Source organism: Chelonia mydas, chromosome 24, assembly GCF_015237465.2.
Source record: "Chelonia mydas isolate rCheMyd1 chromosome 24, rCheMyd1.pri.v2, whole genome shotgun sequence".
Lineage (NCBI taxonomy): Eukaryota > Metazoa > Chordata > Testudines > Cheloniidae > Chelonia > Chelonia mydas.
The window spans coordinates 17,669,559-17,694,452 of NC_051264.2; the positions used below are offsets into that span (position 1 = coordinate 17,669,559).

General features: G+C 49.9%; 1 protein-coding gene across 1 annotated transcript in view; it reads right to left on the reverse strand.

Moving 5' to 3' along the window:
* LOC102947339 (phospholipase A2 inhibitor and Ly6/PLAUR domain-containing protein) overlaps nt 1–14,884 on the reverse strand; it is a 74,857-nt gene extending 59,973 nt beyond the window's left edge. Inside the window, exons 1-6 of the mRNA XM_043535218.1 lie at nt 14,781–14,884; nt 8,769–8,911; nt 6,264–6,386; nt 4,175–4,333; nt 3,349–3,489; nt 2,543–2,572 (exon numbers count right to left, since the gene is read on the reverse strand). Coding sequence (XP_043391153.1) covers nt 2,543–2,572; nt 3,349–3,489; nt 4,175–4,333; nt 6,264–6,386; nt 8,769–8,835 — 520 coding nt within the window. The 5' untranslated portion in view covers nt 8,836–8,911; nt 14,781–14,884. The remainder of the gene's footprint in view (nt 1–2,542; nt 2,573–3,348; nt 3,490–4,174; nt 4,334–6,263; nt 6,387–8,768; nt 8,912–14,780) is intronic.
* Nucleotides 14,885–24,894: the final 10,010 nt, after the last annotated feature.

The window sequence follows — 24,894 nt, forward strand, 5'->3', positions numbered from 1 at the left end:
TTCATAAACGATCTGGAAAAAGGGGTAAACAATGAGGTGGCAAAATTTGCAGACAATACAAAACTACTCAAGATAGTTAAGTCCCAGACAGATTGTGAAGAGCTACAAAAGGGTCTCTCAGAACTGGGTGACTGGGCAACAAAATGGCAGAGGAAATTCAGTGTTGATAAAGGCAAAGTAATGCACACTGGAAAACATAATCCCAACTATACATATACAATGATGGGGTCTAAATTAGCTGGTACCACTCAAGGAAGAGATCTGGGAGTCACTGTGGAGAGTTCTCTGAACACATCCACTCAATGGGCAGCGACAGTCAAAAAAGCGAACAGAATGCTGGGAATCATTAAGAAAGGGACAGAGAATAGGACGGAAAAGATCGTGTTGCCTCAATATAAATCCATGGGCCGCCCACAGCTTGAACATTGCGTGCGGATGTGGTCGCCCCGTCTCAAAAAAGATCTACTGGAATTGGAAAAGGCTCAGAAAAGGGCAATAAAAATGATGAGGGGGATGGAAAGCCTTCTGTATGAGGAGAGATTAATAAGAGTGGGACTCTTCAGCTTGGAAAAGAGACAACTAAGGGGGGATAGGAGAGAGGTCTATAAAAGGTTGAAGGGTGTGGAGGAAGTAAATAAGGAAGTGTTATTTACTCCTCCTAACAAAAGAACTAGGGGCCACCAAATGAAATTAACAGGCTGCAGGTCTAAAACAAACAAAAGGAAGTATTTCTTCACACAACGCAGAGTCAACCTGTGGAACTGGTTGTCAGGGGATGTGGTGAAGGTCAAGACCATAACAGTGTTCAAAGAAGAACTAGATAAATTCATGGAGGGTAGGTCCATCAATGGCGATTAGCCAGGATGGGCAGGGATGGTGGCCCTAGCCTCTGTTTGCCAGTAGCTGGGAATGGGCGACAGGGGATGGATCACTTGATGATTCCCTGTTCTGTTCATTCCCTCTGGGGCACCTTTCATTGGCCTTCGTCGGAAGACAGGATACTGGGCTAGATGGACCTTTGGTCTGACCCAGTAGGGCCATTCTTACATTCTTATGCTCGAGTGTGGATAGCAGTGTGGCCACGTGCATGGGGAGAGGCGTGACAGGACTCCCTGTGTGGAGCCCCACCATGCCTCAGTTTCCCGGGTCCCACAGGGCTGTTGCACAGACCAAGTCATTAATGTTTGTGATGCCCTCAGATCCCGTGGAGAGAACTCCGCAGAGAGGCCCAGGAGGTGTCATTAATCATTCAGCGCAGCGCAGGCTTGGAACAGCGGGTGGGAAATACGGCCTGGGGTAGTGCCCCACTGAGAAGAAAAAGACGTATTGACCGAGGCAGGGCTGTGGTGGCGAACACACAGTGGGTGAGCGTGAATCAAAGGCTGGAGCACAATGCAAATGCGCCGGGGGATTGGATTAAGCTTGTACTGGCACCGTGTGTTCTGGCATTTCCGAACTTCTCAGAGCTTCAGTGTGCAACCTCCATGGTGTGCTTGGAATGTCGATTTTTATTGCAGATTTTATATTTACACACACACACACATACAGAGAGAGCCAAGCAAATTCTTATGTGGCTAATGCATCTGACAGAGCCCCAGTCTCCTGCGGACGGGCTCAGCAACGAGCAACCTGTACTTAACAACACGCCGGGGGCTGTTATTTCGGATCCTGATTTATTCAGTGAATTTGCTAATGCACAGAGAGATTCCAGCCAGCCGTGAGGTACCAGGACAGACGCACACCCATATTCTGGGCAGACTCTTGGTTACGCAGCGGCCCCTCTGCATCGCCCCGGCAGCGCGGAGGGGCCTCGGAGGGGGCTCTGCTGGGAATTCAGGCCTTTATTCCCAGGTGCCGCGTGGCCCGTGCAGGGCAGGGGGTCAGGAGAGCAGCTTCACCAGCAGCAGCCCAGTCAGGCCAGGCAGGTAGAGGGCAAAGGAGAATTTCCCCAGAGCCGGGCTGGCTCCAACGGGGGTGGCAGGGGCGGTTTCGGGGAGGGTGGTTCTTTTGGTTGTGGTGGTAGTTTTGGGGGGGAGGGTTGTTGGAGCGGGTCTGGGGGTGGTGGGGGTTGTATTGGGGATGGGGGGGGTTGTTGGAGCGGGGCTGTTGGGGGTGGAAGCGGGGGCGGGGGCGGGGGTGGAAGCGGGGGCGGGGGCGGGGGTTGTAGCGGGGGCGGGGGTGGTAGCGGGGGCGGGGGCGGGGGTTGTAGCGGGGGCGGGGGTGGTAGCGGGGGCGGGGGCAGGGGTGGTAGCGGGGGCAGGGGTGGTAGCGGGGGCGGGGGCGGGGGTGGTAGCGGGGGCGGGGGTGGGGGTGGTAGCGGGGGCAGGGGTGGTAGCGGGGGCGGGGGCGGTAGCGGGGGCGGGGGCGGGGGTGGTAGCGGGGGCGGGGGTGGTTGTTTCTAGGGAGGTGGTGGTTGTGGGCGGGGGGATGGTGGGTATTCTCTCCGCCGGAAAAGAGGACCCCCAATAAAAGGAAAATGTGTACGGTGCAGAAATCAGGGTGGTTCCAGGTTTAATGTCCTGAGCAGACGCAGTAGCGCAGCCTTTCGCTTGAAATGGCGAAGAAGATGGACCTGAGGGAGGAAACCAGCCTGTTATGAGGCGGGGGCAGCTCTGGTTCCTTCTCTGCCCCCAGAACCTCTGTCTCCACCATCCAGCGGTTCCCGCCTCTGCCCCCCGGTCCCACCCGCCCGGTGCTCTCCCTGCTCTCGCTGTAACCGGCCACGGCAGGCCGGGCGTCTGGTCCCCTCTTGCCTCCCCCGCGCCCCTTTCTGCAGCTCCACAAGAGACTGAAGCTGGAATTTGGATCCCAGCTGATCGCCCGGGGGCGGCTCCTTCCCCAGCGCGCGGCCCCCCGGGGAACACGCCCGGCTCTCAGCGTCCCCGGCAGCCCTGACCGCTCGGTTCAGTTATTTTATAAACACCCCAAAGCGCTGGGAGTCCTGGACACACACTGAGAACAGGAGCTTCCGCACTGAGCAATGGCTTAGCTCCACCTTAAACATACAGGGAGTGGGGTCTAGTGGTCAGAGCAGTGGGGGCTGGGAGCCAGGACTCCTGGGTTCTCTCCCCAGCTCTGCATCATTGACATAACAACCCTTCCCATGGCAAGAGACCGTGTTGTCGTAACTCCAGGAGCCGGGCGGCATCACTGAGCCGGGGGAGCTGGTGAGGAAGGGAAAACTTCCAAGTTCCTCTCTCCTCCCCTCTGGCCAAAAACCCCCTTGGCTGCCCCCATCCTGCCCAAGGGCCCAGCACAGACTCTAGGTTTCACCAGCTCTCTGGGGAGTTCCCGAGGCGTGAGATTCCCGGGGGAGCTCCCGCACTGTCCCCAGCTGGCAGAATTTACCTTTCTTTAGAAACCCAGTGAAATCCAGGCAGTAGGTCTGGTCCCCGGTACAAGGGGTGATGGAGCTGTTGCAGACAGTGAAGTTCAGAGCAAAGCAGGTGGGGCACTGCAGCCCGTTCTTGGTGGTGCTCCCCGTGGGCACTGAGAACCGAGAGAGAGAGGTGGGTTAAACCTCGTTCAAACTGGTGTCTGTGCCCTGTATTGCCCGAGCGCCTGAAGGCCCCAGCCCCAGCCAAGGGCATTTCTCCGTCTGTCCGTGACACCACCATCTGTGAACGCCGCAGCCGATCAGCTCCAGGCCCCGGCGAGTTTGAAGTGGAGCCTGACAGGCTCAGGGAGGTTTTGATTTGAGCCCATCCCGGCTGCTGCCCCCTCTCTCGCCTGCAGCCCTCGCCCCTCTGATTTCACATGGGCCCCGACTGCTCCAGAGACCTGCCAGCTACAGCCATTTCAGTGAGGACAGAAATGACGTTCGAGTGAATGGACAATAAAGGGGAGAAACGGTCACAAATACAATTTTGCCGGGTCTTGTCCACATGAACCATTCGACTGTAGTAAGGGGGGCCGGGGTGTAAGGATCTGCCGGGGTGTGAATCGACCCAGCGCCAGCCTGCCACGGCCCAGCTGTCCACGTGCGCCCTGCTGACACGTGTGAACCCTCCGTTAATGTGCTTTGAGCTAGTGCCCTTCCAACGCGCTCGAACGGTCACGTGCGTCAGCAGGGGGCACGCGGAGAGCTGGCCTCACACCCCGGCTCAGCGCCGTCTAAACTGTTCCTGTGGACAAGCCATGAAACAGGGACAGTAAAAACAGACCCACAACTTACCTTCCAGTGTGCCCGAGTTACAGTTATCTGCGTTGCTGCATCGTGTGGTGTTGATCCTCACATACTGGCCATTCCCAACAGTGAACGAGATGGGGACTTCTATGTCACTTTTATAGGTATTTAGACACTCTTTGTAGAAGAACGTGTACTGGGTCCCATCTTCGTTCAAGCCAGAAAACCAAAACAGAAAATAAGAGGCTGGGAGGGGAACCTCGAGTAGCAGCCGAGAGGTTATTTTCCCTCCATATTTGGCCCTGGGGCAACACTGCTGGGATCCTGTGTCCAGTTCAGGAAGTTGAAGAGGAACCCGGGTCTCAACTACACCCCAAACCGCATCAGCCAGCCAGAGGGTAAAGGGTTTTGGGTGTGGATAGTAGGGGGTGCGGTGGGGTGATTAGGGCTAAAACGGGGGTCACGGCCCACGTTAACTCTGCGGTGAAGAGAGACCCTGAGTGGGTGGAAGTTTCAATAAACCCATTTGTGACTGTGCTGGGAAAATTACCTGAGTGTGGTCAGAGGTAGGTGGGCACGTACGGAGATAGATAGATAGATAGATAGATAGATAGATAGATAGATAGATAGATAGATAGATAGAGGGGGGGTGTGGGGATAGATAGATAGATGGGGGGGTGGAGATGGAGATAGATTAGATGGGGGGTGGGGACAGAGAGGGGGGTATGGGGATAGATAGATAGATTAGATAGATGGGGGGTGGAGATAGATAGATAGATAGATAGATAGATAGATAGATAGAGGGGGGTGTGGGGATAGATAGATAGATGGGGGGGTGGAGATGGAGATAGATTAGATGGGGGGTGGGGACAGAGAGGGGGGTGTGGGGATAGATAGATAGATTAGATAGATGGGGGTGGAGATAGATAGATAGATAGATAGATAGATAGATAGATAGATAGATAGAGGGGGGGTGTGGGGATAGATAGATAGATGGGGGGGTGGAGATGGAGATAGATTAGATGGGGGGTGGGGACAGAGAGGGGGGTGTGGGGATAGATAGATAGATTAGATAGATGGGGGTGGAGATAGATAGATAGATAGATAGATAGATAGATAGATAGATAGATAGATAGATAGATAGATAGATAGATGGGGGAGGAGATAGAGTAGATAGATTAGATGGGGGGTGGGGACGGGGGGGCATGGAGATAGATAGATAGATTAGATGTGGGGGTGGGGACGGGGGGTGGAGGTAGATAGATACATAGATAGATAGATAGATAGATGGGGGGGTGGAGACGGCGATAGATGATAGATAGAGGGGGTATGTGGGGATAGATAGATGGGGCGGTGGAGATAGATAGATTAGATAAAGACAGACCACGTTAAAGCTGGCGGTGTGCTATGCATTCTTCTTACAGAGTAAATGGAAGGAGCCATTTACTCTCTTTAATTCAGTGGAAGATGAACAGAAGCGGGTCTGTAACTGAGGTTTTCGATTCCAAAGGGCAAATGTTGAGAAATGAAGGGAACTAGTGAAATCTGCCGGCCCGAAGAGCTCAGAGAGTTGAACATAGAGAAGGTTTGGAATCACTTTTTGCCCGTTTGACTTAAAGAATCTTGAATTTGCATCTGAAGCAAGTGGAAAAACCGTGTAAGGCCGGGCTCCTGCCCAGAGTAGGTGACTAACAGCTTCATACAAGATTTTGGGGGCAAGCCGACAGCGTACAAGGGATCTCAGCACCAATCTCTATTTATAACACAGTTCAGAACGTGCATTTCCACCCAAAGCAGTTTTGCTTGTTGCATCGCAGCCGTGCATTGTGGAGATGAAACCTTAGTGAATGAAATTCAATAAATAAAGCTCAAGGGGTAAAATCCTGGCCCCACTGAAGTCAATGGGAGATTTGCGACTGACTCCAAAGGGGCCAGGATTCCAAACTACCGTGTCTTCCAATCGCTACGTAAAACACAGTGACGTTGCCTGAATAAATCAAGCGTCGAGCACAGACTGAGTGTTCTGTGCCGGGGGGATGTGCTTTGCGGATGGATTGTGCTGGGGTTGGCCTTAGCGATGAGGATGGTGACAGACCTAGGGGTGGGATGTGCCTGGGGTGACGGCGATGTCACCTACCCAGTTTAACAACTTCTGCCACAGAGAGGCAGCCACCAGTAGCCTTGTTGTCTTGGCAGGTCCCTGGAACAAAACTGCATTCCTTTGTTTCACCAAAGCACGTCTTACACGTCAGGGTCGCAGCTGGAGAAAGAAGAACAAGTGTTTCCTTCTTACTGTGGCATAACAGTGTCACTCTGAAATGTCCCTTACCCCAGTCTTCCCCCTCTGCTCCAAACAAGCCGAGGGGTTAACGGACCCGATTTCCTCCCGGACACTCAGCAATTGCACAATTTCAGCCCCTGGGCCTGTCAAGGTTCCTTCCCCACTCTGAACTCTGGGGTACAGATGTGGGGACCTGCATGAAAAGCTCCTAAGCTTACTGTTACCCACTTAGGTTAAAACTTCCCCAAGGTACAAACTATTTTACCTTTTGCCCTTGGACTTTATCGCTGCCACCACCAAACATCTAACAGGTATTATTATTAGGGAAGAGTCCGTTTGGAAACGTCTTTCCCCCCCCAAAATTCCTCCCAAACGTTACCCCCCCCCCCTTTCTGGGGAAGGTTTGATAAAAATCCTCACCAATTTGCAAAGGTGAACACAGACCCAAACCCTTGGATCTTAAGAACAATGAAAAAGCAAACAGGTTCTTAAAGGAAGAATTTTAATTGAAGAAAAAGTAAAAGAATCACCCCTGTAAAATCAGGATGGCAAATACCTTAGAGGGTAATTAGATTCAAAACACAGAGAATCCCTCTAGGCAAAACCTTAAGTTACAAAAAGACACACAGACAGGAATATTCATTCTATTCAGCACAGCTATTTTCTCAGCCATTTAAAGAAAACAGAATCTAACGCATATCTAGCTAGATTACTTACTAAGTTCTAAGACTCCATTCCTGTTCTGTCCCCGGCAAAAGCATCACCCAGACAGAGAGAGGCTTTGTTTCTCCCCCCGCCCCCCCCCCAGGTTTTTGAAAGTATCTGGTCTCCTCATTGGTCATTGTGGTCAGGTGCCAGCTAAGTTACCTTTAGCTTCTTAACCCTTTACAGGTGAAAGGGTTTTTCCTCTGGCCAGGAGGGATTTTAAAGGTGTTTACCCTTCCCTTTATATTTATGACAGGGCCAATGGTACCCGGGGGTCCCACTGGGGACGGGCGAAGGGGATGATGTTCTTCCCAAGCTCCACCCACAAACTATACTCCGCCCCCCCAGATGTGGCTCCCGCTGTACAGGTATTCACAGGACCGGTGAGTCACTTGCTTTGCAGTGTGCGTTGGCTGAGTCTGTCGCACCGGCCAGGGCTCCTGGCAGCCCCAACTGATCCTCACAAACTCCTTGTGTGCCCCCCCCACCCCCTTTTATTGCAGGGACACCATGCAAGCCCCCCCTCCCCCTACCTCATTCCAGGGACTCTGTGTGCCCCCCATTACCCATCTCCCAGGCCACTGATGTGAGTGTAGCCAGGCTCTCTGGGCTGCCAGCCAGCCAGCAGAGGGGTCTGATGGAAACGTCTGGGGTACAGAAGCCAGCTGTCTTGGCCCCTAGACTCATGGGGATTGATCCCCATTGGGAAGGCTCTCTGATGGACTGATCCCCCAGGTTTAGAGCCTGGTTACATGGCCCTGAGCTTAAGGTAAAGCCACTTTGCCCACATCCCTCTGGATCAGCCCAGCCATTCGCAATCTGTGGGGAATGGGAAGGATGGAAATTGCCAGGCAAAAAACAGAACAAAAGGACGTTCATTGTCCCGTGTTCCCCAAATTAGCACAGATACAAGTGGAATTAACCACAGCGTGTGGACAACGTGGGGCTCTTGGTGACCTGTAAGTGAAGAATCTCTGCCCTTCGGTCCTTATGTACAGTGCCCTGCACACAAGCTGCACCTTGAATTGGTCTAAATTCAACTCCCAGCCACTGGATCTCATTCTGCCTCTGTTTGCTCGGTTGGAGAGCCCTCTGCTACCGGAAATTGTAGGCCTGATTCCAGGTCACACTCAGTCCCCTAGCAGTGTAATTTACTCCTATATTGAGTCCCCTTTGTGCTGCCAAAGCAGTGCAGAGGGGCCTTCGTGGAAATAAGAATTCAGGGCAGTATCTGGCAATGGTGTCCCTCAGGCCTGGTCTACACTAAACAGGGTGATATAGATACAGTGCTTGGGGGGGGGGGTTGAAAAGTCCACACGCTGAGTGCTGCAGCTAGGCTGACCTAACCCCTGGAGTAGGTGCAGGTCGATGGGTGGATGTTTCCTCAGCCTGGCTACCGGCTCGGGGAGGGGAGTTCCTAGAAGGATGGAAAACCCTGTCCATTGAGACAGGCGGCGTCTTCACTACGGGCCTCTGCTGGCCCAGCTACAGCGCTGGGACACGACAGCAGCCGTAGTGTAGACAGGGCCCTGTACCCCACACAGAGCTAATCCCCCCTCCCTGCACATGCTGGATGTTCCCCTGACTGAGGGTCCGGGGGGTATAAAGGGTCCAAGCCCAGGGGGGGTTAGACGGCCACAGCAGCGGGTGACTCACGTGGGCTAATTTGTGCACTCGTTGTAGCTAGGAGAGCAGGGAGAAGGCAGAGGAGGAAGGAAACCATCCTGGTGCTGGCAGGCCCACGGGGCTGGGCTCGGAGCCGAACGGGGCCTTGTCCCGGCTGACACAGCGAGCTCTGCCTGAGGGGAGAGGAGAGAGTCAAGACCGAAATGAGGCGGGATAGGGAATTCCAGCCCAGATTCAGGGGGAAAAGCACCAGGCAACAGAGCTGCACAAATAACCGATTTTTTTGGTTCACAGGCAGTTCCAAAAGATCAGGAAATAAAAAATCATTTTCGGTTGAACCAAAATTCTCATCCGACCGAAAAGCCGAACAAAAAATGGTTTGGGTTCATTTTCAGGCATTTAAAAACATTCTTAAAATGGTTTAAATATAAAGGTTGCCATCCATTTTGAAAAGACATTTTGAGTTGAAAAAATCAAAACGTTTAATTCTGGATGTGTGAAGGCGAAACATTTCCACCCTTTGTGGGTTTTTTTTTCTTTCTAGGATTTGTTGCTGCTGCTGCAATGTGGCGAAATGGACACAAATTCGCAAAATGCTTCAGTTGCCCCAAACTTGCATTTTGGGGTGGAGAAAAGTTTTGGTGAAAACATGTCTCCCAGCTCTCTCCTGCCACCGACATGCCTGGAAATAACAGGGTGGGAACTCCAGGGAGGAGCCCGGCGTGGGACTGTCATCTTAATCCCACGCCGACCCGCCCCCGCATTGTTTCTTGCATTGTTATTCCTGTCACACCCGCAAAAACCCTAGATCCTACAAATCCTGCAAGAGAGACAAAATCCCTCAGGCTACTTAAAAAAAATGGAAAAAACGTTTGGTTAATATAAGATAAATATAAACAGAAGTCAGACACAATTGTTTCTACTAAAAGTATCAAACAAATCTTGCTTAAACCATGTAAAAATAGTTTAACTCCTGTTATAAAAGATATCAAACCTCTTTCTATCCCTCGCTTAAATTTAAGGGTAAAAGCCTTTATTTTTAAAAAACCAACGTGAAGGTTTTTTGTTGAAGAATTGCCACTTTTAGGTCTGTAATCGAGTGACCAAAGAGATTGAAGTGTTATGGGTGAGGACAAAGTCACAGGTTGACAGAGCCAGAAGTGTACCCAGAAGTCACCTACTACAGGACAGGCCCAACAAAGAAAATAACAGAACGCCACTAGCCATCTCATTCAGCCCCCAACTAAAACCTCTCCAACGCATCATCAGGGATCTACAACCTATCCTGAAGGACGACCCATCACTCTCACAGATCTTGGGAGACAGGCCAGTCCTCGCTTACAGACAGCCCCACAACCTGAAGCAAATACTCACCAGCAACCACACACCAGAACCACTAACCCAGGAACCTATCCTTGCAACAAAGCCCGTTGCCAACTGTGCCCACATATCTATTCAGGGGACACCATCACAGGGCCTAATAACATCAGCCACATGATCAGAGGCTCGTTCACCTGCACATCTACCAACGTGATCTATGCCATCGTGTGCCAGCAATGCCCCTCTGCCATGTACATTGGTCAAACTGGACAGTCTCTACGTAAAAGAATAAATGGACACAAATCAGACGTCAAGAATTATAACATTCAAAAACCAGTCGGAGAACACTTCAGTCTCTTTGGTCACTCGATTACAGACCTAAAAGTGGCAATTCTTCAACAAAAAACCTTCGAAAACAGACTCCAATGAGAGACTGCTGAATTGGAATTAATTTGCAAACTGGATACAATTAACTTAGGCTTGAATAAAGACTGGGAGTGGATGGGTCATTACACAAAGTAAAACTATTTCCCCATATTTATTCCTCCCCCCGCTGTTCCTCAGACGTTCTTGTCAACTGCTGGAAATGGCCCACCTCGATTATCACTACAAAAGGTTCCCGCTCTCCTGCTGGTAATAGCTCACCTTACCTGATCACTCTTGTTACAGTGTGTATGATAACACCCATTGTTTCATGTTCTTTGTGTATATAAATCTCCCCACTGTATTTTCCACTGAATGCATCCGATGAAGTGAGCTGTAGCTGACGAAAGCTTATGTTCAAATAAATTTGTTAGTCTCTAAGGTGCCACAAGTCCTCCTGTTCTTTTTGCGGATACAGACTAACACGGCTGCTACTCTGAAACCTGTCAGAGATGGGGGGTGCTGGGCTGGAGGAAGGAGGGCACAAGAGACATAACAGGCTGGCAGGAGAAAAGGGGAGAGGGAATAACAGAAAGCAGCAGGAGCTGCAGGGAGAGAGAGGAGGAGCCTCTTATGTACCTCTCGAGCACCCCCAGGAGCCTGGACTGATTAACCCCAGCTTCTCAGGGAGCTTCCAGTTTCCTTCTTCTTCCCTGAACCCACTTGAGGAGAACAGGCCGTGAATTGAAGTAGTAGGAGCCAGTTAGGCCCTTAAGACGCTGATATCTTCCCTCGCTCAGGCCCTGCTACCAGCCTGCTTATTTGTCCCCTTCAAATGAGTGTTGAGAGCCACTCTAGCTGGCCCAGAACAGCCGCCATGAGTAAAAGAAGAAAACGCCCCCTCTGGGGCAGCATTCAGAAAAAGCAAGCAAGAAAAGGAAGCTTTTCTATCTAAGCAGGAAGGAGCTCTCCTGAGAGACATAGACACAAATGTTCACGGTGAGCCTTCCGGCCCCAGTGAGGATGGGAGTGGTGAGGAGAGGCCTGATCTTCCAATCAGTCAGAGTGCGGGTGACCTGGCAGCTACTGCAGCATCCATATCTCCATCTCCAATGGATGTAACCAGGCACAGTCCTGAAGAAAAGTGTGGATTAGAGAAGAGTGTGGTGGAGACGCAAGGAAACAGCTGCTGCTGAGTTTAGTTCCTTGAGTCTAGATGATCCAGGACTGTGGACCCCCCTGAGCAGTAGCCTGAGGGACTTCCTTGTACTGCACGGGCCACAGCAAGTGAAAAACTTCATGTTCCCCAAAGACAATGGAAACAGAAGTTTCCATCCAACACATTACTGGTGTGAAATCCCCAAATGGTGACAAAGTGGAGAGGCCATGGCTTATGTACTCAAAAACCCAGAATGCTCCATACTGTTTTTGTTGCAAACTCTTCCAGTCTAATGTTCCAGCCACACTGGGTTCTACAGGAACAAAGGACTGGAAAAATCGGGCTAGAAATCTGGCATGCCACGAGAAAGCAGCAAATCAGCAGAGAGCATTCCATAGGTGGAAAGAGCTTGAGATGAGACTAAGGTTAAAGGCCACCAGAGATGATCAGCATCAAGAGAAGATTGCATCAGAGTCTCTTTACTGGCAAAATGTTCTGAAAAGGCTCATTGCCATGGTGAGAATGCTTGCGACCCAAACCCTAGCCCTGCGTGGCACTTCAGATCAGCTGTATGTGCCAAACAATGGAAACTTCCTTAAAACTGTGGAGCTGAGGGCTGAGTTTGATGCTGTTCTCCACGAGCATCTAAGAAGAGTCACCACCCAAGAAATGTACACACACCACTACCTTGGGAAAACAATTCAAAATGAGATCATCCAGTTACTGGCAACAAAAGTCAAACAGGTTTCAGAGTAGCAGCCTTGTTAGTCTGTATTCGCAAAAAGAAAAGGAGGATTTGTGGCACCTTAGAGACTAACAAATTTATTTGAGCATAAGCTTTTGTGAGCTACAGCTCAGATGCATCCGATGAAGTGAGCTGTAGCTCACGAAAGCTCATGCTCAAATAAATTTGTTAGTCTCTAAGGTGCCACAAGTCCTCCTTTTCTTTTTGTGAAAAGTCAAACAGAAGATTGTGGCAGATCTGAAGTCAGCAAGATATTCCTCCGTTATTCTGGACTGCACACCTGACATCAGCCATACGGAACAAATTACTTTAATGGTGGGTTTTGTAACAACCACAGAACCTAGTGAAAATGTCCCTGCAATGGTGACGGTCAGAGAGCATTTTCTAGACTTTATTGACACTGATGATACTACAGGAGCTGGTATGACAAATGTGCTTCTTAAAAAGCTGGAAGATACGGGAATTGCGATCGCTGACAGGAGAGGTCAGGGCTACGATAATGGTGCCAACATGAGAGGAAAGAAGAGAGGAGTGCAGACACGGATCCGAGAGTTAAACCCTCGAGCTTTTTTTGTCCCATGCAGTTCTCATTCATTGACCTTGGTGGTCAGTGATGCAGCATCAGCTTCCAGTGAGGCTGCTGAATTTATTAATGTAATTCAAAGCATCTCTGGATTTTTCTCTGCATCAACTTGTCGATGGCAAATTTTGAAGCAACATCTGGGAACATCCTCTCTGACACTGAAACCACTGAGTGCCACACGATGGGAAAGTCGAGTGGAGGCGATAAAGCCTATCACACACCAAATTGGGAAGCTAGATGATGCCATAGTTGCCATTATGGAGGATAAGGCTATGACAGGAACTGTTCATGGGAGAACAGTGGCAGAGGGAAATGGAATCACCAGAAACATACGTCACTTCAAATTTCTGTGTGGCTTAGAGTTGTGGCATGACATACTGTTTGAAATAAATATTGTGAGCAAGAGACTCCAAGGTGTTGACCTTGATATATCTGGAGCAATGGAACAACTGGACAAAGCAAAGTCAGACCTACGGTCTTACCGGTCAGATGAGGGATTTCAAAACATTCTGAAGAGTGCGCAGAACTTGGCAGAGGAACTTCACACTGAAGCTATTTTCCCACCCATTCAAGAATACAAGAGTCACCGAAGAAGAAGACATTTTGATTACGAGGCACGGGATAATCCCATAAGAGACCCCAAACAACAATTCAAAGTTGAATTCTTGAACCAGCTGCTAGATTGTACAATACAGTCAGTTGAAGAACGTTTCATGCAGCTCATGGAACACAGAAGTATATTTGGGATGTTGTGTGATATTCCCAAACTCCTCACTATACCTGAAGAAGACCTACACCAGCAATGCAGGGCACTAGAGACAGTGTTGACACGTGATGACATGCGCGATATTGATGCGAGTGATTTAGGGGATGAACGGAAAGCCCTTTCAAGATACATTTCAGCAGGATCAACTCCAAAGGCTGTTCTGGAATATATGTGCACAAATAAGACGACCACCCTCTTTCCAAATGCTTTTGTTGCTCTGCGCGTACTTCTAACACTTCCTGTAACAGTTGCCAGTGGAAAACGCAGCTTCTCCAAGCTGAAGTTAATAAAAACACATCTACACTCCACAGTGACACAGGAGAGGCTGGTCGGCCTTGCAACCATCTCAATAGAGCATGAGCTGGCCCAGACTGTGGACCTTCAGGAAGCAGTTCAAATCTTTGCAACCAAGAAGGCACGGAAAGCCCCACTTTGATTATTCAAACAGATAAAAGTGCCAGTGTTTTCTATGCAGACAAGACAAGTTACATTTGCTTTTCAGGCGTTTGAAAGTTAAGTGTTACTTAAAATTTTTGAACACGGCATTTTAAGTTGTTAGTTCTCCTTTATTGGGGTAGGTAGCAGAGAAGGACCATGAGAGGAGTAGAAGAGGAAGAAGGCAGAATTGAGACCTTTCAAAGTTTTGGCCCAAGCGAAGGGGCATGGGGGCATCATTTGAGCTCCCCGCCTCGGGTGCCAAAATGTTGTGGGCCGGCCGTCACTGCCCTACAGTGAGGGAGCTCGCCGAAGGCTTTTCGACAGTCCAAATCAATTATGTCGACTGGTTCTTCTCTGTTCCCTAAGCCTGGGATGTTCAAAGCAGCTGAAGGGAGTCCGAGGCCAGTCTCCCAGGGAGTTGCAGCAGACGCTGGCCCCCTCGCTGCTGGTTTTGCCTTTGAAAATCTCCCTATTTGGTTCACACACCACTCCAGGAGTGAGGCTTCTTTTCCTTTGCACAAACTGAGCTGCTTTATCCCAGCTCTGTCGTTGTCATGGGGCTTTACAGCGGGAACTTGCACCTGAGATATATCTCCAGCCTTTACCCGCTTTGCAGCAGATCATGAAAGATTACAAACAATAATTTAACACGGCTTAAAAACTCTTACCTTCAGCCACACAGTGATTCCGTTCACCTCCAAGTTCTCTGTAAAATTGAAGAGATGCACTAACCTGTCTAGCACGGCCCCTTTCCTCTCTCTATAGTCCAAAGACAGAATCGGATTCATATATACCTTGGGAGTAAACGTGAATGATTTACTGGAATTTCATAAATTACATGACCCTCGTGGCTGGCCTCTCCCTCTTTAAATACAATTCAGATTGACTCTTTCTCAACCCATCAGCTTGTGTTTTATAGAACTTGTTCCGCACAATCTGCTGGTTCATGCAACAGAGATAAGAGGTGATACTCAGCTTAGTCACAAGGGTAGAGGTGCTACTGTTTGCACATGAGAGGTGTATATACAGATCCTGAGGTGCTGTAAATCACACAATAATGGCCAATTGACAGCAGCCAGGGATCTGGTTCCATTTATTCTAATGGAGCAACGGCCGATTGACACCGAATGAGGGGTCCAGCGAAACTATCCCAAGGAAACTAAGGATGGCCATGGTGTTGGCCCCATGATGACAGCTCCCCTCCCACGCCCAGAACAGGTTGCTAAATTCCTTGTCATTAAATTGTGTAAAGACTCATTGGTGACACATTTTTGTACCCACCCCATGTCAAGGGTGTTGTGTCAAACTGGGCCTCGTGCCCGTGACGTCGTGCCTGGCTGGGGGAATTTCATTACAGAAGAACTGAGCGGAGGATTAATAGAAACACACAACACAAGCATGTCAGGACAAAGTTAGAAAGGCCAAGGCACAAAACGAGATTAAACTAGCTAGAGACAGAAAGGATAAGAAGGAAACATTCTACAAATACATTAGAAGGAAGGTGAAAACCAAGAACAGGGTAGGCGCATTACTCAGTGAAGGAGGGAAAGACAATAGCAGACAATGGAAATGGCAGAGGTGCTAAATGACTTTATTGTTTCAGGTTTCAGAGTAACAGCCGTGTTAGTCTGCATTCGCAAAAAGAAAAGGAGTACTTGTGGCACCTTAGAGACTAACCAATTTATTTGAGCATAAGCTTTCGTGAGCTACAGCTCACTTCATCGGATGAAGTGAGCTGTAGCTCACGAAAGCTTATGCTCAAATAAATTGATTAGTCTCTAAGGTGCCACAAGTACTCCTTTTCTTATTGTTTCAGTTTTCACCAAAAGGTTAGTAGCATTCGGGCATCTTATGTAGTGAACACCAGTGAAAATGAGATAGGATCAGAGGCTAAAATAGAGAAAGAACAGGTTAAAAAATGTGTAGAAAAGTCAGATGTCTTCAAATCACCAGGGTCTGATGAAGTGTGTCCTAGAACACTCAGGGAGCTGACAGAGGAAATATCTGAGCCATTAGCGATTATCTTTGAGAAGTCATGGAAGATGGGAGAGATTCCAGAAGACTGGGAAAGGGCAAATACAGTGCCCATCTATAAAAAGGGAAATAAGGACAAGCTGGGGAATTACAGACCAGACAGCTTAACTTCTGTACCCAGAAAGAGAAAGGAATAAATTATCAAGCAATCAGTTTGCAAACACCTAGAAGATAAGAAGGTGCTAAGTAACAGCCAGCATGGATTTGTCAATAATAAATCACATCAAACCAACCTGATAGCTTTCTTTGACAGGGTAACAAGCCTTGTGGAAGGGGGGAAGCAGTAGATGTGGTATAATCTTGACTTTAGCAAAGCTTTAGATACTGTCTCGCATGACCTTCTCATAAACAACCTTGGAAAATACAACCTAGAGGGAGCTACTCTAAGGTGGGTGCAAAACTGGGTGGAAAATTGTTCCCAGAGAGTAATCATTAGTGGTTCACAGTCATGCTGGAAGGGCATAACGAGTGGGGTTCCACAGGGATCAATTCTGGGTCTGGTTCTGTTCAATATCTTCATAAATGATTTAGATCATGGCACAGAGAGTACACTGATAATGTTCGTGGATGATACCAAACTGGGAAGGGTTTGGAGTGCTTTGGAGGACAGGATTAAAATCCAAAATGAGCTGGACAAACTGGAGAAATGGTCTGAAGGAAATAGGATGAAATTCAATAAGGACAAATGCAAAGTACTCCACTTAGGAAGGAACAATTAGTTGCACACATACAAAATGGGAAATGACGGCCTAGGAAGGAGTCCTGCGGAAAGGGATCTGGGGGTCATAGTGGATCACAAGCTAAATATGAGTCAACAGTGTAACGCTGTTGCAAAAAAAAGCAAACATCCTTCTGGGATGGATTAGCAGGAGTGAGGTAAGCAAAACACAAGAAGTAATTCTTCTGCTCTACTCCGCGCTGATTAGGCCTCAACTGGAGTGTTGTGTCCAGTTCTGGGCGCCACATTTCAGGAAAGATGTGGACAAACTGGAGAAAGTCCAGAGAAGAGCAACAAAAATGATTAAAGGTCTAGAAAACAGGACCTATGAGGGAAGATTAAAAAGCATGGGTGTGATGTTGCACTCCATATTCTTTATGGAAGTATGCTTATGAATATGACATAACTGGAATATGCTTTACGCTAAATACCCCTTGTATGGTGTCATTAGAAAGCTTGTAATCTACTAAGTGTGTTCATCCTATTTGTTTTCATGTATTTGTGACGGTGCGTCCCATAAGGCTTTATGGAAATATACTTATGAATGTATATATGACATAACTGGAATATGTTTTAAGCTACATATGCCATGTTCTTTACTGTAGTTTCAACCAATTTGCCTGGTACTGAAGTTAGACTTACCAGCCTGTAACTGCTGGGATCAAGTCTGGACCTTTTTTTTAAAAATTGGCGTGTCATTAGCTGTCCTCCAGCCATCTGGGACAGAAGCTGATTTAAATGGTGGGTTACAAACCACAGTTAGTAGTTCTGCAATTTCACATTTGAGTTTCTTCAGAACTCCTGGTTGAATCCCATCTGGTCCTGGTGACATATTACTGTTCAGTTTATCAATTTGTTCCAAAACCTCCTCTAATGACACCTCAATCTGGGACAGTTCCTCAGATCTGTCACCTAAAAAGAATGGCTCAGGTGTGGGAATCTCCCTCACGTCCTCAGCCGTGAAGACCGATGCGCAGAATTCATTTAGTTTCTCCACAGTGACCTTATCGTCCTTGAGTGCTCCTTTAGCACCTCGACCGTCCAGTGGCCTCGCTGGTTGTTTAGCAGGCTTCCTGTTGTGCTTAAACAAATTTTTGCTGTTACTTTTTGAGTCTTTGGCTAGCTGTTCTTCAAATTCTTTTTTCAGCTTCCTAATTATATTTTTACTCTTCATTTGCCAGAGTTTATGCTCCTTTCTGTTTTCCTCACTAGGATTTAACTTCCACTTTTTAAAAGATGCCTTTTTGCCTCTCGCTGCTTCTCTTACTTTGTTGTTTAGTCAGGAATGGTCTAGTTATGATGCAGTTCTGCCCTGCGTGCAAGGGGCTGGACTAGATGACCTCGCGAGGTCCCTTCCAGCCCTGCACTTCGATGGTGCTATGGCTACGCGACAGGCTCCGTAGAGGCGTAGGTCCCTTGCCAAAGCTGGGGGACCACCACCTCCCCGGGTGACGGCGGCTGGGTCTCCAGCCAGTAGGGGCAGAAGCAGCCGAAGAACTTTCTACAATTTTCACTGGACTTTCTCTTCCGGGTGCTGATTGATTGTTCTTTCCAGTCCTCCCTCTCGCTCAGTCTCTTCCTCTTGGCTAACTCCACGCCGATCCCTCCTATCCTGCCCTTACCCCCTAGACCCACTTCCCTTCCCATTTAATGGATCCCCACCTAACTAACCCACCCTCCCCCACACAAAACAATTGAGGCATTGATATGCCATTCACTGCCCACCCATTGGTCACTCCACTGGTGTGTTGTACCCTGTCCCCCTGCCCTGGCTTTGCTTGTCAAGTTACATTGTCAGCTCTTTGGGGCAGAGGTGTCCACGACTCTGGGTTTCTACAGGTGGAATCCAGGCAGAATTCCACCTGCCACCAAAATGTGGCCAGCTCTGGGGCACTGCCTGGCAGTTGTTTGGCAGCGAAGAATGACAATATGCAACCATGTGTCTCCCAGATAGACATTCACACAACAGGCCTGTGAAATGCCCCCTTAACAAGGGCTCGTGTACGCTTCAAACATGGCACCTGCGCAGCTGAAGCGCTCCCGTATAGATCCCCCCTACACGGGGCTAGCTGAGAAAACGGGCATGATTTGGGGGACATTTTTCCATAGACAAACTTTCATTGTGTTTGAAATGTTGTGAGGAATTTTCCAATGAAGTGATTCAGAAAAACCAATTGAGGGATTTGGGCTTGGATTTGAAACTGGGGTGAAAATCCGGCAGGGTTTGTCTCCCTAACTCCATTGTGATTCTGTTTCTTTCAAATTACTTCATGGAGCCTTTTGAATGACGCAGACATTTTTTTTTTATTTTTGTCTAGTGCAAAATGCTGTTGTCTGCGAAACAAAAACATTTTTGCAAAGCCCTAGGAAATCGAGAAAGAAAAAGCTAGGGAGAAAGAATATGGGCTTGTCTACACTACGAAGACACTACAGCACCAGAGGGATTTTCCAGTCAATGTAGCTCATCCCTTTCCCCAAGCAGAAACAGCTAGGTCAGCAGAACCATTCTTCCCTGGACCGAGCCACGTCTGCACCAGGGGTTAGGTGGGCATAGCTATGGTCCAGCGGAGTGTGAATATTTTCGCATTCCTGAGCAAAATAGAGTAAAAGAAGGGGGGGAGAGAAGTAACTCCCATGAGGCACCATGGTTAGGGATTCCCAGGAAGGACAAGAGGAGTAACTATGTTGCATCATGGGAGATGTAGTCCAACCAGCGAGCCCAGCCTCTAGAGAACGGATGAGTGAGGCACATGTGCTGGAACTCCCATGAGGCATCACAGCAATGGAAATATTCCAGCTTTCAAATCTCCCTCAGAAAAAAAAAAATCAAAATTTTCTGCCAAACAAAATTTGAAATTCTGTGCCCAAAAAATTGAGAAAAATTTTTGTTTTCACATTCATCAAAATTTTCTAAGGAAACGCCGACTTGCTTTTCACTCTGCCAAGGAAGTAGGGGGTGCCAGGCAGCGTGATGGGATGGGTCACTCGCTAATTGCCTTGTTCTCTTCATTCCCTCTGAAGCTTCTGGTACTGGCCCTTGTCAGAAGATAGCAGACCGGGTGAGACTGACCTTTGGTCTGACCCAGGATGGCCCGTTCTTATAGGGTTATGCAGAGGGAGTGACTCCCACAAAACAGTGCTGTGCATGTTGGGAAAATCCTTCAACCGCCTCCCCTTGACAAGGAACAAGCAGACACCTGAATGGTTTCAATGCCATTTTTATTCAACCCACTGGATTCATTGATTCACCTATTTTAAGGCCGTCTATGGCTGATGTCCTGCATAACTGAAGCAGGAGAATTACACCTAGTCGTCGTCCCCCCCGCACACCCGTATAGAGCCCGACATCCTGTGATGAACTCATCTCCCCAAAGGCACCCCTAAATCCCAAGGGGTGCGGCTAGGGCGGATTCTCCAGGAACTTGCAGAGCGAGGGCAAATCAGGACAGCTGTTTCACCAGGAGCAGCCCGGCCAACGTCGGAAAGAACATCAGGGCAACAGCCTTTGCTGGTAGCCTGAATGCAGTTGGCTTTGGTCAGCGTATACATGCCCTGGTAATAGTAGAAGCTGCCATTGACTTTCAGCTCACAGGCGCTCTGGGTGGAGCAGCCTTTCACGACCAATGTGGTGTTGATGGTATTGACTGTAGATGGAAATAAACAGGAGATAAGAATCCAGAATGGCCTGGCCTTTTCCATCTCATCCCCTCCCCAGCAGCCTGGGCCACAGAGCTTTGCCAGTAGCCCATTTTGGGGGGTCAGTTTCCAGCCTGACAAATCGTTGGAAACACTCAGTTTTGAGTCGACCCAGAATGGACAGTTTTCGGAAAAATGGAAGCGGTGACACAAGTTAGTTACATTTGGGGTTGAAAGGGAATGTTTCATGGGAGGGTTTTTTTGAGGGGCTCTTAATGCTTTTTTAAAATATAAAAACTGACAGAAAATGGTATTTTGAATAGGAACTTTTTGGTTTTTTCCGGCAAAAACAAATTGGCAAATTTGACACAAATTCTCAAAATGCTTCAGTTGGCCCGAATCGGCTCTCATCAGCTAGGGAATTCTGGGTTTCACCAGCTCTGGCAGGAATTCCCAGCTGCCTGGGAGAGCTCAGGTCAGTTCTCCAGCCAGACTGTGTGTTTTGGAGGAATTACCAAGCCTGCCAGCGAAGTCGATGCAACGATCTTCAGAGCCCAGGCAGGAGACGTTCACATTGTCCTTGCACTAGTCGGCATTCAGCGCATCACAGGCCGCGCACTGCAGCCCGTTCTTGGCTGAACTTTTCAGTGGCACTGGGAACAATCAGAGAAAGAACCATGGGTCAGAATTTCAGGACACAAAGAGGCTCAGGATGGAGAATCAACTGAACTATCCATCCACACGGCTAGAACTCTCAGTCAGGATCTCATCATCTCTCCTCTCGATTCCCACACCAGCCGGCTCTCTGGCTTTGACCAATGCAACCTGGCCCCATTCAAATGCTGCTGCTAAAGTTCTCCAAGCCAGCCGCTTGGACCGTGTCACCCATTTCTTTGGGTCATTCCCTTTTTTCCATCGCATCAAACATAAGCCAAATGTCCCACAGGAAAATCTTTTTTTTTCTCCTGGAAATTCCTAAATGAACATTTTCAATTTGCTGCCACCTGATTTTCATTCTGGTTTTCAAAAGCTTTTCAGCTCTTGGGGCCAGCAGACTGGGGTTTTTGCCAGCAAATGTAACAGACAGTTTAGCTGACTTTACGATGCAGGTGAATTAAACTGCAATACAGCCACTTTTAATCTGCATTAACCAAAAGTGTGAATTTAAACTGGATTGGTTAAAGTCCTCTGCCCACACTTTCTGTTGGGATTAAAGTGGCCTTCATTTGGTTTAATTTAATTCACTTTGGAGGTAAATTAAGAAACTGAATTAAGGCCATTTATATATCAAATTAGATGGATTTAATCAAGTTTAAAAATCACACCTTTGGTTAATTTGGATTAATTTTCCAGCATGTCAGCCTGTAGGCAAGGTCTTTGATGGGAGAATGATCAGAGGGAACTTGACAGAGGGTTACAGAGCAGTGGCTGAAGGCTAGGTGGCATGACCAGTCAGTCGGGGCCTAAGCAGTTTACACAAAGGCCATTTGCACAATGTAAAGGAGCCATAAAATGGGTATGAGTTACTGGGGCCAATAGGGTGACACTGGGGTAAATCAGGAGTGACTCCAATTTAGCCAATAGGGTGACACTGGGGTAAATCAGGAGTGACTCCAATTTAGCCAATCAGGTAACACTGGCGTAAATCAGGAGTGACTCCGCTGGAGCCAGTGGTTGAAAAGGACAATTGTGTTAAACGCGTGGCTCATAGACTCACCTTGGCCATTAGCTGCAGCTAGGAGCACGGCCAGGAGGCTGAGCACGAGGGAGCCCTGCATGGTGACTGGGAGAGAGTGGGGCTGGGCTTGGAGCCGGACTGGACTCTTGTTTGCCTCAGATGCATCGAATTCTGCAGCCACCACACGCATGGGCTGGGGGGGAATAACACAGGAAGTGCAGAGCTCCAGTTTTCCATGCCCTGGGGGGCTGTAGGATTTACTAGAGAAGCTGCCCCTCTCCTGCCCAGTCTAAGCTTGCAACTTGACGGCAATGAACTAAAATGGCATCTCTAGCCCTGATAACCAGCCCTAACGGAAGTTGAGTCTGCAGCAAGGAGACAGGAGCTAACAGCACCAAAACCTCTTGCTGGAAGGTGGCACCATAACACGACTTTACTGCTTCGAATCCAGAACACTCACCCGCAAGAGCTGAAAGCAGAGGGAGACGAAGCAGGCTGCTCGCTAAGGTACAGCGAGCTAATTCACCCCACCTGACTCTAGGCCAGCTCTCCGCGCACCGCCTCCGGGCACACAGGCTGCCCTGCAGAGCCCCCAGCCTGCCACAGGACAGGAAAGCCCCTTCCCGGTGGAAAGCAAATTGCTGGGAATTGTGACACCGTTTTCAATACAGCCCAGCAGACGCCAGCTTGGCGAGGTGCAAGCGGCCCCGTGTGTGTGTGTATTGGGGTGTCCCAACCGCTATGGGGAACTGGGCCCAAAGGTGATGTCGGCCCTGTGGGGGGGGGGGGTCCAGTTCTGGTTGATGGATGTGTGCTGGCTATGAGCCAGCTAGTGCACTATAGATAGCAGTGACACACACTCACAACTTCCACACACACCTCCCATACACAACCCCCCACCCACACAACCCCCCTGCAACCTCCCCCCACACACCCCTCCCATACACAACCCCCCCACCCACACAACCCCCCCGCAACCTCCCCCCACACACCCCTCCCATACACAACCCCCCACCCACACAACCCCCCCGCAACCTCCCCCCACACACCCCTCCCATACACAACCCCCCCACCCACACAACCCCCCCGCAACCTCCCCCCACACACCCCTCGCATACACAACCCCCCACCCACACAACCCCCCTGCAACCTCCCCCCACACACCCCTCCCATACACAACCCCCCACCCACACAACCCCCCCGCAACCTCCCCCCACACACCCCTCCCATACACAACCCCCCCACCCACACAACCCCCCTGCAACCTCCCCCCACACACCCCTCGCATACACAACCCCCCACCCACACAACCCCCCTGCAACCTCCCCCACACACCCCTCCCATACACAACCCCCCCACCCACACAACCCCCCGGAACTGTCCCAAAAACAAGATCCAGAAGGACAGGGTTGCCTGGTCTTCTTGAAAGGTTTTGCGCCCTTGAACCTGGAGCTTCAGCAACCTCAGCGAACAATATCTGACAGCGCTGAAATAATCCATACCTTTAGAATGAGCATCACTGACAGCATCCAGCCACAAGCGGCCAGTTATAGGGGCCCGCGGTGCCCGTGCTCCACCAATATTCAGGAAGGTGGACCCGGTTCCACCAATGTTCGGGCCCCGGGGCTGAAACTGAGCCATTGCTGAGTGAGCCAGGGGAAATCAGGCCTGTTAACTCCTCGGCTTGTTTGGAGCGGAGGGTGAGGACAGGGACTAAGGGACGTGTCAGAGTGACACTGTCACGCCACAGAAACTTCTTCTTTCTGCAGCGGGTTCCCTGCTATGTGGCTCGTGGCTGCCTCTCGGGGGCAGGAGAATCTACACTGGGTAGGTGACACTGCCGTCAACCCAGGCCATCGCAATCATCCGGTGCTCCAGCTGGGAAGCAGGGTCGGGGGCCGCTCCATGAGGCTCCTGGAAGCAGTGGAATGGCCCCCCTCTGGCTCCTATGTGCTCCAATGGCCCCCTCCTGCGCTCCAATGGGAGCTGCCAGTGCGGTGCCTGCGGACGGGGCAGCGTGCAGAGCCACCTGGCCGCGCCTCTGCTTAGGAGTCGGAGCAGGGACATGCCGCCGCTTCCGGGAGCCATTTGAAGTAAGCGGCGGCCCAGAGCCTGCACCCCTGAGCCTCTCCCCATGCCCCAAGCCCCTGCCCCAGCCCTGATCCCCCTCCTGCCCTCCAAACCCCCCGATCCCAGGCCGGAGCACCCTCCTGCACCCCAAACCCCTCATCCCCAGCCCCATCCCAGAGCCCACACTCACAGCCAGAGCCTGCACCCCTTCCTACACCCCTGCCCCAGCCCGGAGTCCCCTCCCTCCAACCGCCTCAGTCCCAGTCCAGAGCACACCCCAAACCCCTCATTTCCAGCCCCACCCCAGAACCCCAGTGGGGACAAGGCTGTAACCCGGGTTACTATACTTAGACTCCAATAGTCCTCCAGCGCCTTACCCATAATTCCTTCAGAGCCGTGTTTTCCTGCCCTTCTGCCTACTCCCTTCTGCACCAGAAGTCACCTGCCGGTTTATACACCCCTTGGTGATTGTAGCAGGGCAGCCACCCTGCTCTGGCCCTGAAGGGGTTCAAAGCAGCCTGGGCAAGGGCTGCAGCTGGGAACAGCTGGGCTGATTGGGGGAGGCATCCACAGCTGGGGCCACACCCCAATAAGGGCCCAGCTGGCCCTTATAAGAGGGCTGGGGGCCAGAAGCAGAGGAGACTCC